General features: G+C 40.2%; 1 protein-coding gene across 7 annotated transcripts in view; it reads right to left on the bottom strand.

Annotated features, from left to right (window-relative positions):
- ERCC6L2 (ERCC excision repair 6 like 2) overlaps positions 1-10,940 on the bottom strand; it is a 54,586-nt gene extending 43,646 nt beyond the window's left edge. For 6 of the 7 annotated variants that reach the window (XR_010443079.1, XR_010443080.1, XR_010443081.1 and 3 more), the window contains exons 1-4: positions 10,682-10,938; positions 7,753-8,177; positions 3,429-3,548; positions 1,776-1,969 (exon numbers count right to left, since the gene is read on the bottom strand). Coding sequence is in view for 4 of the 7 variants with exons in the window: in XM_064735992.1 (XP_064592062.1) it covers positions 1,776-1,969; positions 3,429-3,548; positions 7,753-8,177; positions 10,682-10,703 (761 nt within the window). In the remaining 3 variants the exon portion in view is untranslated. Of the gene's footprint in view, positions 1-1,775; positions 1,970-3,428; positions 3,549-7,752; positions 8,178-10,681 lie in introns of all 7 variants that reach the window. The other variant, XM_064735996.1, reaches the window with a different exon arrangement.
- Positions 10,941-15,120: the final 4,180 nt, after the last annotated feature.

Raw genomic sequence — 15,120 nt, 5'->3', positions numbered from 1 at the left:
CACTAATGAAGGCTGATCTTGTGGCATTTTTGCTAATCACTAAATACATTCATTCATGTTCAAGTTCCTACATTCCCAAAATATGCTAAAAATTGGAGTTTCTGAAAAGCCTAACAGATGTTCATATCCTAGCTCCTTCCACTTAAATCTCTCATACTGATTCACATGCATAACTGAGCATATATATCCTTATTCCTGACAGCTAATTACTTAAGAGCAGCTTTTGAGGCCAATCCATCACTGTATTGAAGCAAGACACAAAGCTTCTCCTGGTGTCGAGATCACAGGCCCATCCAGTCACATCCTGCGCAGAAACAGTTTGATAATCTGCATGTTCAAGAAATGTATTTGCAGTCACACATTATATCTCCTCCACACATGCACCTATTTCCTGATCACAGTCCATTCCATGATCAAGCATGAAGAGTTCTTCAGAAAGAACACAAACTGTTGATGACAAAACAACTTTATTCTTCTATCTGTACTTCTCTATTCTCTGTACTTCAGACCTGAGCACAGAAATGAAGATCTGATTGTTTTGATGATGGATCTCCAGACAACTAAGGTACCCTCTGGGGCCTGGACCTTTCCCAACACCTGAAATGCTAAGATCTGCAGATCCACTTATATCAGCTGCTGAGGGCAAGGTGCTACCACCAGCCACTGACACAATTTGTACCCTACTTTCAAGATGACATAGGGGAAAAGCACATTTAGGATTGGATAAGAAATGTGTGGGTTTAAATCTCAAAGTTTTTAGGGTTCAATAATCTCATCAAGCTGGTGAAAAGAGCAAATAACAAGGAAAATACCTTTTTGAGCATTTGCTAAAAATTCCAGGTGATTGCTCTCCTTATACTGACAGACAGAAATACTTTCTAAGTATCTTTTAGCAGTCATCACACAAGACTTGCCAGGCAGGCAAGTCCAGCATCTTTCAGAGAACATTTCGTAAGTGTGTCACCAGTAAAGACTGGTTTCATTCAAACACTTACTGCTACAAGTGTCCCATTACAAAGACAGTTGCATTCAGTCTGTCTGATGGAGTTGATTTTCCCACAGCAGCTCTCTCTGGTCTGTGGGTAGCTGGAAAGGTGGTGTTAACACACCAGTGCTTTGGCTACTGCTGAGCAGTGCTGGCACAGCATCAGTGTTGTCTCTCAATAATCCCCCCATATCAGCAGACTGGGAATGGGTAAGATCCTGGGAGGGGACAAAACTTGGCCCACTGACCCAAACTGACCAAAGGGACAACTCATCCCATATGGTATCAGCTCAGATACAAAAGCTAGAAAGGGAGGAGGAATGGGGCATTTGTTATTTATGATGTTTACTTTTCAGGGCAACTGCTACATGTGCAGAAGCACCATTTCCCAGGAAGTGGCTCAACACTGCTAGCTCATAGGAAACAGAAAACAAACCTCTTCTTCCCCTCTTTGTTTGTGCATGCGTAAACTTTTGCTTTAGTAAACCGCCTTATCTCAACTGAAGAGCTGGTTTTTATCTTAATTTCTCTTCCCTGTCCAGCTGGGAAGAGACTGATAGAGTGGCTTGGTGAGCACCTGCTGTCCAGTCAAGGTCAACCCACCAGAACTCTACAGGTTAAACTCAGAAGTACAGGATAAATTCAGTAGTACAGGGATTCTTCTCTGCCACACAGTGAGTCAATGGATTTAACAGCAAGTATGTTGTACGGAAAAAAAGTCCTTGAAAAGAACAATGCACGATTAGACAGTTAAAATTCAGTGTGTACAAAAACATATTAAAACTATTACCTGTTAAATTCATCCAAATATAGGCGAAGTATCTCGTATGTTGTAAGAGCAACTTCAAATTTCCCTTGCTTGATGCGACTCAGGTCATCATCTTTTTTACTGCCATGTAAGACAGAGACTTTAAAGTATCCCCATGTGTCTAACTCATCCTTCCAGTTGTACAGCACTGAAAGAGGGGCCACTATGAGGAAAGTCTGAAAACAAATATATATTACAGTATCACCAGAAAAAATACAACATCGCAATTTTTCAATAATGGAAGTCAAGACCTTAACTATTTTACTGCTTCGAGCAGTCTGACTGTTTAATTCTGCCATTTCAAAGGATGTAAGGAAAATATCTAAAGTTAATATAAATTCAAAAGTAATCAGTTTACACTGAGTAAGTATACAATGCATCATAAAAATACTGTCAGACTAAAATTAAATACTAAAAAACACAATTAAATTATACGTTTAACAAATGCAGTAAGATATGAGACACTATCATTTTGTGTCGTCATAGCATCTGTGTGTATATATATATATTTGTAAAATGTTTTACAAATTGGAGAAAATAAAAGGATGAAGAGGGTAAGGAGCTTCCTCAAATCCTTAAGTCTAGTCATCATGTGACTTGAAAACAGATAGTCCTGAAAAGAGTTAAAAAAATTAGGACAGCTCATACAATTCACTTAGTATCACAGGATAATAAAATCAAAGAGGTAGGAAGTGACCTTGGGACATTTTCAGTCCAACTTTATAGTCAAAGCAGTGGCAACACTGACTTCAAACCCAAGCTTAGCCAACTGAGGTCTTCAAAATCCCATAAGGATGGATGGGGTCTACAACCTCTCTGTGACCTCATTCAACATTAAATGTCCTCAAAGTGACATTCTTTCCTCACATACAATCAAGAGCCAGAATCATTCCTACTTCTTTGCACATGAAGTGCTATCCCTTTACCCCTTCCTCTCAGCCTGTATTTCCTGAGGAAATGTATCCATTACTCACAGAGCTACAGTCACAAAACCCATTATGCCAGTCAAATTCTCTAACAGCAAAATAACAATGGAAAATAGAAATCACATGGTTTCAGTAATGGGTAAAATTAAAATGATCTTCAGATGTGTTTTATTCACATAGAACTTTTACATGTATCTTTTATTTGCTGTCACTGTATTTCATTACCTAGATTATCAGCCAGACTTACTTCCAACATTATGACAGCCAATCAAGAAAACATAAGACATCACAAGGCTATAAGCATTACACTTTCCAAAAATATGGATTTGTCTTAATTCAATACCCTGTTATTTAGACACACTTTTTTTCACTTTAAAAATATCATCACAAAACACTAATTTTCTACTCACTGGGTTTTTCAATGTACTCTAGCCACAAATCTAGCCCAGACACCTCCAAATGTTTTCCATTCGTCAGGTGAACAGTAGTAATAGATTAGACAATAACAACTAGAGAGAGAGAGGGGCACTATGTCAGTCTGGAAAACGGAAGGCTTCTCTAACACTACTAGGACAGGCATGAAATCCTACTTCAGCAGCTGAATTTTAAAAATTAATGTACATAAACTCCTAGACCAAACAAACAAACAAAAAAAACCAAGTATTGCCTTTCATCAAAATCCTTAAGTTAGTATCTCTAAAAGTTGTACCTTCTTGGGGTTACAATCTGAGCCCTTTTTCATTGTCCGCAGCAAAAACTCCGGCATATTATTTTCAATATCCTCACGTGTTCCCTTTTTGTGCAATACTGCAGCCAAAAATGAAATGACCTTGAGAAAGAAAACAATTCTCAGTAACAATGTATAATAAGAAATTGAACGAATTCCACAAAAAGTAAACATTTAGGATAAAATCCTGGACAGGACTCTGGAAGGTGGTTTAGCAGGGACGAAGATTTTTTTCTGGGGGATGCAGCAGGGGGTGTTTGTTGGCTATAAATAAATCTGGTTTTAAAATGGGACCCCTCCCTCCTCTGGATTCCCAAGAACTCCTTGAACTAATGATAGGAGCAATTAATTGCTCTATCTCAGTCTTTTATTCTTTAAGTGGAAATGTCACAAAAATACACAAGAGACAGAGTATGAATGAGCCAGGAAAAAACAGAGATGAGGCATGTCTTGCAATTCTCCTCCTTTTCAGGGTACTTGAACTTCAGATCAGAAAACAGAAGGAACAGATATCCTCTAACTATCCTCTCAACTTTATTTCTGCAAAAGGAAGAAGAGGCTTATCCTACAGGTTTGTTTTTTACTAATATACCTTTTTTTTTATGTTTCACTCTTTCAAATTCCTGTTCTTGACATCAAAACCATTTTCCTCCTTTTGTGTCATATTCTCCCATCTGCTTCAAACCAGTCAAGGTGATTATGAGAACACATAAATTACAATATACCACAGCAAGGACAAACATCCCAGCACAGGCTATTCCAAACTACTCCTATCATGTTCCAAAACAGGAAGAAGGTAGAGGAAGATCTGGCCAGAAAATGCAAATTAAAAATTCACTTGGGATAAACAGTATCCATGGACTAAGTAGCAGCAAGGACCAGGTGCATCATCAGAGAGGTGCCCTTCTTTTGAAATCTCAACAGGCCCCTTTTATTCAGAGCAGCCAGCTCCAGCCACTTCCTTTTTGCAGCTGCTACACAGCTGCTCATAGCAGGCTAGAGGTAAAGCTACCAACTGTTGTGTCCAAAAAAAGAACTTTCTCCCTCTAATGATGGGGAGAAAGAGCTAGTCAGGAGAGCAGAGTGCAGAAAAAACACCAGAAGAGAGAAAAAATCCATCCTAGGTATGGCCACAGAGTAAAAGAAAGCTATGTAGAATAAAAGTAATACAAGCATTTTTATAAATAATATCTCACAAACTGAGGTTGAGATGATCTGCCAGTTTGCACATGTTGTTTAACTAATGGGTTTTATTTTTAAATCCTTTGAGAATTAGAATTAAATTCAACTGAACAATAAATCTCCATCTTTTCTACATTCTCCATTCTTGGTAGAATTTACCCCACATATTTCTAAGAGTAACAAAGGCAGTGAAATAGCAACTCATTATCAAAAATCTTTGGCTCTTCTAGATAAAGCAATCTAAATGCCTAGTTTACTGTAATCACTAAGAAACAACATTATTCTATTGTTAGGTGAAGTTTAGGCCTTCACCTAAACTTCAGCTTGATAGGTATGAACCATATAGCCAGGACATTTAAAGCAAAAATCAGTTCAGAAATACAAACAACATTAAAATTCAAAGGATCAAAAATCAGTTCAGAAATACAAACAACATTAAAATTCAAAGTATCTCTAGAAAAGTTTATCTCGTGAACCATCCTATAATTCAGAAACACTAAGTTTCCGCCAACTGACAATCATAAGACAACTTTTTTCGAAGACTGTACCAGTTATTCAATGAAGTTTAAATTTATTTTTTCATATGTACAAACTTTTTTTAAACAAGCGAATTCCACCATTTTACTTCATATCCACTGAACTGACTTTCCCATGCTGAAATTTGAACACATTGAACACAAACACTGCGTTTAATAAAAAATACACAAGATCACAGAATCATAAAATGGTAAGGGTTGGAAGGAACTTTCAAGATCACTTAGTTCCAATCCCTGCCATGGGCAAGGATGCCATTCACTAGACCAGATTGCTCAGGCCCCCATCCAACCTGAACACAAAGGTTACTGGAAGGCCACAATGAGGTCCTCCAAGAACCTTCTCTTCTCCAGGCAGAACTGCCCCAAATCTCTCCACCTCTCTTCATAGGAGAGGTGCTCAATCCCTCGGAACGCCTCGTGGCTTCCTCTGGAGCTACTCTAACAGGCTCACATCCCTCCTGTGCTGGGGACCCCAGAGCTGGATGCAGTGCTCCAGGTGGGGTCTCAGCAGGGCAGAGCAGAGGGGAAGAACCACCTCTCTTGACCTCCTGGACATGCTGCTTTGGATGCATCCCTAGGCTGCAAGCACACATTGCTGGTTTGTATCCAGCTCTCCACCCACAAGAATCCCCCAGTTCCCCCTCTCAGGGCTGCTCTCTACAACTCCCAGTTTGTGTTCATGTCTGGGAGTGTCCTAGCCCAGGCGCAGCACCTTGCAGTTGGACTTATTGAACTTCATAAGGTTCTCATGGGCCCAATTCTCAAGTTTCTCCAGGTCCCTTTGGATGGCATCCCATCCTTCTGTTGTGCCAACTGCACTGCTCAGATTTGTGTCATTTGCAAACTTGCTGAGATTGCACTCGATCCCACTGTCTGTGTCATTGAAGTAAACATTGCAGAGCAGTGTTCTCAAAACAGAGCCTGAGGACACCACTCATCACCAGCCTCCACCTCAACACAGAGGCATTGACCACAGCTCCCTGGCTACAGCCAGCCAGCTCTTTATCCATTGAACTGCCCATCCATCAAATCCACCCATCTCCAGTTTGGAGTTAAGGATGTCATGTGCAACCGTATCAAAGGCCCTACAAGAATCAGAGACATCTGTCCATCTTCCCACATTGACCATTATCATAACTTCACCATGTAAGGTCAGGCACAAGTTTGCCACTGCCTCAGATCAGTCTCCTCAACCTTTCTTTTCTGACCTCTGTACCTAAAGAATCCTTTCTTGTTATTCTTCCCACATGATACTCTTCACATAAAATATTCTTTGAAATCTCTACCTTTCTTCTGAAAACTTGACACAGATTAAAAGAAATAGCCATCAGATGTGAATTCCACACAGGAACACACTGTCACTGTGTTCCTATGTGGAATTGTGATAAATGTGCCTAGAGAATCAGCTCTGAGATTCAAAAATGCAAGATGCAATCACGACAAATAAATTTAGTTTTTGCCCCCAAAGCTTACTATTATCTTTCACATATATATATAGACAGATAAATATATAGACATGTCTTACTATATGAAATCAGATTATTTGCAGCTCTGAGCAGGAACAGTCTTCCGTAACTACTGAGGCTCTTCAACTACCACAGACAAGAAACATGGCCCTTCTTAAAATGAAGCATCAGCTAACAGATGATACAAATCTTTATACAAATCCATGATACACCTCTAAATGCTCTATGCAGAGTTTTGACAGTTTAGTTTACCCACTCCTCTTGTTAAGTTTGCTACAGGACAACACTTTTGCTGTGCTGAAAGACATCTATCAACATTCTCCTAAATGGAAAGACAATAGGTACCACAACCAATACCTGTGAGCGAAGAAATGAGCTTGCACTGGACACATGGAGCAGCACAAAATAGAGTGGGACAAAAAGTACCTCCCACAGAACTCAAACCACTCACTTTAAATCAGACAGACTGTAGAGAATTTCCACACATAAAATCACCTTAATTATAGCAAAGCAAGTAAAGAGCAAGTAACTAAAAAATAAGTAATTTAGGTTGGATGCAAATTCCAGATTCAAAGCATAATGAAAAAAATCCAGCTACACTTTATCCTCTCATCAATCAAGCCGCATTATTAAAAAAGTGATGGAAGCAGCATGGAATACCAAAGCACTATTTCCAGAGATGGGAGTGAAAGTGTCAGTTCTTTTGCATTCCCAGAACAGTGAAACTGTTTGTTTTCAGGAAAAAAGGAAAAAGGTATTTTAAAAGCAAGAGTCACATAAGGGTCTCAAGTTCTTTTAGTGTACTCCAGTGCAAATTGCTTTCATGACAGGCAGGTAGCAATCCTCAAAGTAAATTCAACACACTAACATTTTAACTACCATAATTACTCGTGCTTATACTAAAAGGAGTCACATCCCAGTTTTATGGCCTGTGAGGAGTGAGTCTTAAATTAGCAACGCACTCCTGGCTCTGAGCGCTGTCCTGGTCATCATGTCCTGCCTCATCCATCTCAGCAACAGCAGAGGGAGGTTTAAATTTCATAAAAACAATGCTTTTTAAAAAAAGATTTACAGATCCCAGAAAATACTACCTCCTCCCTCAGTAACAAACAAAAAGAATACCTGTATTGTCTTTCCAAGGCCCATATCATCTCCAAGAATACACCCTCTTTTATTAGCATAGTGTCTATACAGAAACTGGGCTCCTTCCCTTTGATAATCACGCAGGTATCTGTTAATTGTATACGGGATAAAATCGCCATTGTCAGATAATTTAAAAGCAACTCCAGGAGATGGAAGATTTTGGTCAGGAAAATAGGGCTTTTCCAGATCACCTTCATCACATATTAAGCTTTTCCAGGGTCCTCTACTGTCTTTGACTTTACAAAGTTTTGTTATTAGTATTTTCCTTTCTTCAGACTCCAAGAATGATACAACAGCAAATGATTTTCCATTCTTGTCCTTTTCAAGAGAAGTTATTGTTCCTTCATGAAGTTTTCCATTTTCAAAACAAGGGGCAAGGCATTTCTCCCCAATACGCCAATGATCTATAAAAAAACCAAACACACATAGTGACAAACTGGCCTGATGTACAAAGTATTTAATTTCTTCACTATTAAAACAATGGATATCAATTTAGTTTACAAAATTCATACAACTCTCTACAAGCACTTTATTGAAGGTAGCACTAGAATCAAAAGAGCAATTACTTTTTACAGCTAGACATAAAATTACAGTTTGCTCTAACACCGCTATTTTAGAAATAACAGAATGTGTACAGAAAAAAAAGCAAAATCCAGGTTCCGATGCATTAAGTTAACACAGTGGCTTCACACAGGCAAACACACAAAGTGGAAAGACCTCACATCGCACTGGCAATGAAAAATAATACAAGATACCTCTACTATGAAAAACAAGATCTTCACTCTTCACAGTAAAAAGATCTCACAAATAATGGCTCCACACAAAGTTTTCCAAATCTCAACTGATAGAAAAAGGGATGTTCTTTTGAGTTTGCAGAAACAATTTCTAATCTTCCCCTGCTCAGTCATACTAAAACAAAGGGATGATTTGATTCATTTCAGAACCTTTATGGTTTCTTATCTATTTGCAGGAGTGAGTTTTGATACTTACAAGAAAGTAATTATCAATTACCATGAGATGCACCTTATTTATAGGAAGGAGTGAGCCAGGGAGAATCTTCCACCAGAGCAAGTATTCATCATTCTATGACCAGTGGTGGTATATATCCCTGGACACATCAACCCAGACATTTTTCACAGGTAAGGAAAAAAGTTCTGAAGGCAAGAAACTCCACCTTAGCCTATTTTAATGTCTCTGTGTAAAAACTGCAAGAAGACTCACCAAGTTCTGAGCACCTAGAAGCATACACTTACAGGATAATGTTCACAATGTATTAGTTAAATCAATGATAACCATTAGTCATTTACTAAATTCATTTAATTATATACACTTAGAGAAAACAAAAGCCTCCATATAGCCAAGCCCACTATTCTGCAGCCAGCATTAGCCCTAAGCTGATATGCAGGTAACAATAAAAATAATACAAGCCTACAGAACACCCTTATTCCAAAATTCTTTGGCCTCTAAAACATTATTTTAGTTACAGAGATTTCATGGGCCACAGGTGGTTCATCTGGTTAGCAAATACCAGCAGACTCACTCTTTCAAGTAGCTCCACTCCCCTTTCAACACATGCAGATTCCTAGAATTTGGTGACTTCTGACTAAAAATATTGTGGGTCTGCTCTGGATACGTCACACTTTTTCCTGATATGAACTTCGATCCAAAGACCTAAATTGATGGCGCACCAGTTTTTACACTAACAAGATCATAAACCAAAGTCTCTCCCTTCAATTAACTATTTTGCAGATCTCTTTAATAATGGCCTCATCATCCCTTTTTGGAGTTCAGCCCCACACCTTGTGACCTGCTACGTAAGCAGCTCCAAGACCCTCAGCCATTCCCTCAGATTTTCTCAAAGACTTGAAGCTCAAATGTAACTTTCTGAGGCAAAGGGTGAAGTACAGGCTGTGTATTCAACAAATCATACATAATTAATCCTTAAAGTTCATGGTATTTGTACACATCTCTCATCTCAATGTAAAAAAGATGAGTACATTAACTTCTTCCAGTAGCATCTAATTCTTTCTGCAATTTCATGAGAACAGGAACCAAAACTGAAAAACTGAAACCAGCTATGTTCAGCACACTGCTATATATGCAAATCAAAGTGCTACAGAGCACTTCTGTAGTTCCTTTTTTTTACAGCAGTGAAGGGACATACAACACGTTCAGAAACTCTCAAGTTAAAGCCATTATTTAAGACGACAGAGTTTTTGTTTTTAACAAAGCTTTTATTTGAGGCTAAGGAGTTGCATATGGATCCTCACAACTACAGTTCAGGTGCAAAGTGGAATATATTACACTGGGCAATAGTACTAGTGTTACTAAACTCCAAACTTAGTGAGAAGCAGGGAACAGAATGAGAAAAAGGCTGAGACATGAAATGGTATTAAGAACACCATTGCTGCAAAAGGCCAGAAAATAATGCTGTTAAAGTCAAAGCATGAACTGCTTAGTTTAACTAGCCTGATTCACCAAGTCCTTGGCTTCTGAATTAGAACCATAATTTATGTGGATCAGTTTTTAAAAATAAAGACAATTATCTCACACGGCTTCCTAGTATGGGTACAATACATTTGCCACCAATGATGAAAGCTGGTATTTCAGATGCTTACCTGTACTTGCGCCTTTTACTACAGGGGGAAAAACTGTGCCACTGTCAACTTTGACTGTACTAAATCATGGTGGTAAAGGCCTCCTGTCACACAGTAGTTCCTTTCAACCACTACTCCTCTATGAAACTATGTCGAATGCCTTCCAACTAGTGAGGGCTGACAACTTAATTTAAAATGCAAGGTTTCGTTTTCCTTTCGTTTAATTTTTTTTTTGTTTTTACACTCTAATAAATGACTGTAAAAACAGAATTCGAATATATTGTAGAGCAAGACACATGGAAGACGCTTACCTGGGACATTATCACCACACATTTTAACTTTTGGCCGTGCAAAGCCCGACGGGGGCCGCGGGCGGAGGCACCGGGGGCGGAGGGGCACGGGCGCGGTGAGGACCCACCGTCGCCCCTCCGCCGGGGGGGTCACGGCGGTGCAGGCGCCGAGGGAGCGGCCGGGGCGCCTCAGGCGCCGTGGCTGTCCCCGCTGCCCGCCCCGCGGCCGGCCTCGAGCGCCGCAGCCGCGCAGAGCCGAGCCCGCGGCCGGAGCCGCACATCGGCCGCGCACCGCTCCGCCCCGCCCCGGCCCGCCTGGCGCCGGCAGCGCCGCGCGGGTATCGCGAGAAGTGCGTTACCATGGCGCTCGGTGCTCAGGGGCGCCGGCGGGAAATATCGCGAGATGTTTCGGCGGGGCGGTGCCAGGGCTCGCGCTGCCCCGTGGAGCTGTGTCCAGTTCTGTGCTCGTCAGGAGAGGGGAGGCTTGGAGCCCTTGGAGTGGATCCAGCACAGGGCTAGGAAGCTGATTAGGGGGTTTGGGAGGATTTCTTTTGTGAGGACAGGCTGAGGGAGCTGGGCCTGTTCAATGTTGAGAAGAGATGGCTGAGGGTACCATACCAATGTGTATAAATACCTGAAGGGAAGGTGTCAGAGGGTGGAACCGGGTTCTTCTCAGTGGTACCTAGCAATAGGACAAGAGGAAACGGGCACAAACTGATGCACAGAAGTTCCACCTTAATATGAGGAAGAACTTCTTCACTGTGAGCAGGTGACCATGGACTGGAACAGGTTGTCCAGAAAAGTTGTGGGGTCTCCTTCACTGGAGATATTCAAGAACTGACTTGACACAATCCTGTGGAATACGCTCAAGCATAACCCTGCTTGAACAGGGAAGTTAGACTAGATGATCCCCTGTGGTCCCATCTAAGTTTAACCGTTCTGTGATTATGGGCAGCAGGGGTAAAGAGATCTAAAGTAATTCTCTGCAAAAAAAAAAAAAAAAAATTGGAGAGGTGAGGAAGCAGGACAAGGAGTTGATGCAATGGAAGGCAGAGCTGGCACAGTGCAGAGCAGCCAGCTGAGTGGAGATGATGGGTGCTGAGAGCCAAGGATCTGATATTTGGGAAGAATCAAAATCAAGAAAGACCCGCTTGTTTACAGCCATTCCACCTCCATCCGTGAAAACCGCTCTGCTTTCAGGGGAGCTGAACTGGACACAGTTAGATTTTGCAGATTGTGAAGGCAGTGAGTAGCAATTACCCGGTTCTTTCTGGAAAAAAAATGGGTCCCACCAAGAAATCTATTCAGATTGACTCATATCTCAAGAGCAATGGAGTATCACATGAACAGTATGGCTTCCCAGATCCTTGCTATTATTTTGACAAAATGCCTCCACATGCATTTAATTGTGCTATACTAATTTCACTTCTGAAAGTTAAATGCTTATGTGTAAGGAGCATGTAAGATCTGTTCTTAAATCAGCTTTGATTTTTAATGCAGAAGACAAGGTATTTTGGATGATTTCTCCATTCCTTTTAATTATCTTTTAGTTTATATAATTTTGGTGTATTTTTAGAAGGGATTGAACATCAGTAAAACACTTATATTCTTTCAGCACATCCACAAAATTCTGTACAATTAAAATGGATAATTAGACTACCTAATCAAAATTCTGCATCCTACAGTATTTTCAGAAGCAGGACAAGGCAGGAGATACAGGTCTCCATGCTGTTTCTGCTTGCAGCAAACATGCAAAAGGCTGCCTTGCCTTGTTTGCTCTAGGAGTAATATAGACTTGTGCAGCCTAGGGCAGCATTAATTTGCTTCTTTGTCTGCTATTAGCCAGAATTTTGTTCCCCAAGAGGTTAATGAAAGATGGGTGATTGTTGCTCAGCCACTTAAACTAGACTAATAGGAAAATAGCAAGCATGAAAGCACTATGTTAGTGCTATGTTAGAAAGTTCCAGTATGAACTACGTGAGCATTGAGCACCCCATAAATTACAGGAGGCTGCTCAGCAATAGAGAATAATATAGTACCAATGCTACATTATTTTTAAAAAGTGTGTAGTCATGCATTCATTCCAAAGGAAGATGAAGGGAACTATGCCAACCACAAAAATATCCCAAAGCTGAAAGGAGTGGCATGCCAGATTTTAAAATTCTCAGTGAAGAAACATGTGTAAACTGTACAAGACTTCAGGTACATAACAGACCTTGATCCTGAGAGCATCTTTAAAAAAGGAGCAAGAATATAGGTTCTGATTCTAAGGAAGCTTTAAAAATATATTGTGTTTGAAGATAAATGTGTGTTTATTCTACAAGGTTGCATTTAATTCTTATGAAGCTGTTTGTGCTTAATAAGGACTCTGATGCAGGCTTGAGCTGCTGTTTTACAGTGACAAATTTGGTATTCTGCCTTCATGACATAAAACATAAGAAAAGTTAAATTCTTTCTTAAGCACTGCAATTTCTCTGATAAAAAAGGCAGAAAAATTCTACATACAGTTCAAGGATCCATTGTGCTTCTATGTCAGTGTTAAGACCTTGATGGCTTAGCTGGAAACAGAATTTCACCTGAAAATCCTGATGAAGTCATTAGGATGAGTCTTCCTTACATTTAGGGACACACTTGAAGCTTTTCCATTCAGGAGAGAGAACAAAGTGAGAAAAGCACCCTTAACAGGAACAGCAGGGTGGCTCTATGTCAACAGGTAGTTTTCTTTTTACCTTTAATGTTTCTCTTGCCAGCTACAAGCAGTTTCTGTATCTTTACTTCACTTTGAAGAAGAAGCTAGAAATCAAGCTGACTCACTGAGATTAGAATTTCTTTAATGCTATACCATGTTTGGACTGGCCCCATAATGAAAATGTATCCCAAGGCCAGAGAATATTTAGCTCTGTCACGTATCTTTAAAAGTTTTTGGAAAATATAAGTCCTTTCAGGAATCTTTCTAGCACAAGATAGAAGTTATTTTCTGGGATGTCAAAAAATAACTCACATCGTGTTTCCTCAGGAAAAGATTTGTAAAAGATTTCATTTTGAAAAGCTGTTGCCATTACTGAAAAGTTGAATATATCCAAACTCTATATTAAAATTTGAACTCTCTTCATATCTGACTTAGTTTAGATTTCGTAAGGGAAGTGTTAGGCTAAGATAACAACCAAAGTGAATACCATAATGGGGATAAGTACTTTTTAAATATGTGCTATATCCCTGAAAGCATTTCACATGTAACATTGTGGCCTTCCTGTTCACTCTTCTTTGACAGAGAGAGGAGACGAATTAACTGATGTGCATCTGAAAAGGGCAGCTTGGTTACAGCATCCTCCACATCAGTATGTCTGAAAACACAGCAAGACTGATTCTCAGATACACTCAGCATTTGAAAGCCTAACCAAAACCCACAGAAAGTACAGGCACCTAGAATTCTTTTAAATGTTGGTTGTTCAATCCTATATTAGAATATTAAATATAGGAGAAAGAAGAGGTGGTTCAATTAATTGGCATTAACTAAGCATGATAGTATTAATAGTGCCACAAAGAGGAACTTCACAATGTGATATTCACCAAATTAAGATATTGGAAAGCCTTTTGCACCTTCAAAATTTGTTTATTAGCCACAGTGTTTTAAACATTACTCATCAACTGTATTCAAGAAGCTCTCAGAGTTCTTCATGAAAATGAGCATGGCTGGGTGTTCTGAATCATATCCATACCAAACAAAGAGAAGGCATTCGAGCCCCGGTGTGCAGCTGCAGGGCCACAGTTCCTCCTTGTGATCACAGAGATGTGGAGGGATAGCTCACACAGCTGAATGCCACAGTGGGCTAATGTGGGCAGGATTTAGAAAGGACAGGTCGGGACAGTAGGAGCAGATTTGGCCTTTTATCTCAGACAGCAGCAGGGATGTGTGGAGCTCTACCTGGTGGTCTGTAGAGACCACGAGATGTTGGAGTCCAGGGTCTTGAGAGAAGGGAACAAGGCAAATCTAGTAGTAGGATCATGACCCTGAACTTCAGGAGTTTGCTGGCTTAGGCATTAGGGGAAAGCAGTATATGTTGTTCATCTTGATTTCAGCAATGCCTTCATTCTTTTCTCCTGGAGCATCCTCAATGTACAAGCTGATGAAAACTGGACTGTGTAAATGAGCAGTGAGGTGGTTGAAAGCAGGCTGATCTTGTGGACTTAAACGAGTGTCATCAGCAGCACAAAGTCCAGCCGCACTCCCATTACTAGTGTATTCTTGTGGGGAATGATTCTGATGCTGGTACCAGCCATTAATGACTTGGATGGTGGGACAGAGTGCATCCTCAGCAAGCTAACAGATGACACTCAGTCGGGAAGAGTGGCTAACAGACCAAATACTCGTGGTCCCATGCAAGGTGGGGAGTGACATGCTGGAAAATGGGTAGGTAGTAATCTCATGATGTTCAACTAAGTGTCATGCCAGGAGTCAA

This window comes from Zonotrichia leucophrys, chromosome Z, assembly GCF_028769735.1.
Source record: "Zonotrichia leucophrys gambelii isolate GWCS_2022_RI chromosome Z, RI_Zleu_2.0, whole genome shotgun sequence".
NCBI lineage: Eukaryota > Metazoa > Chordata > Aves > Passeriformes > Passerellidae > Zonotrichia > Zonotrichia leucophrys.
The sequence above is the reverse complement of the archived record's forward strand: the minus strand, read 5'-3'. Positions and strand labels throughout refer to the sequence as shown.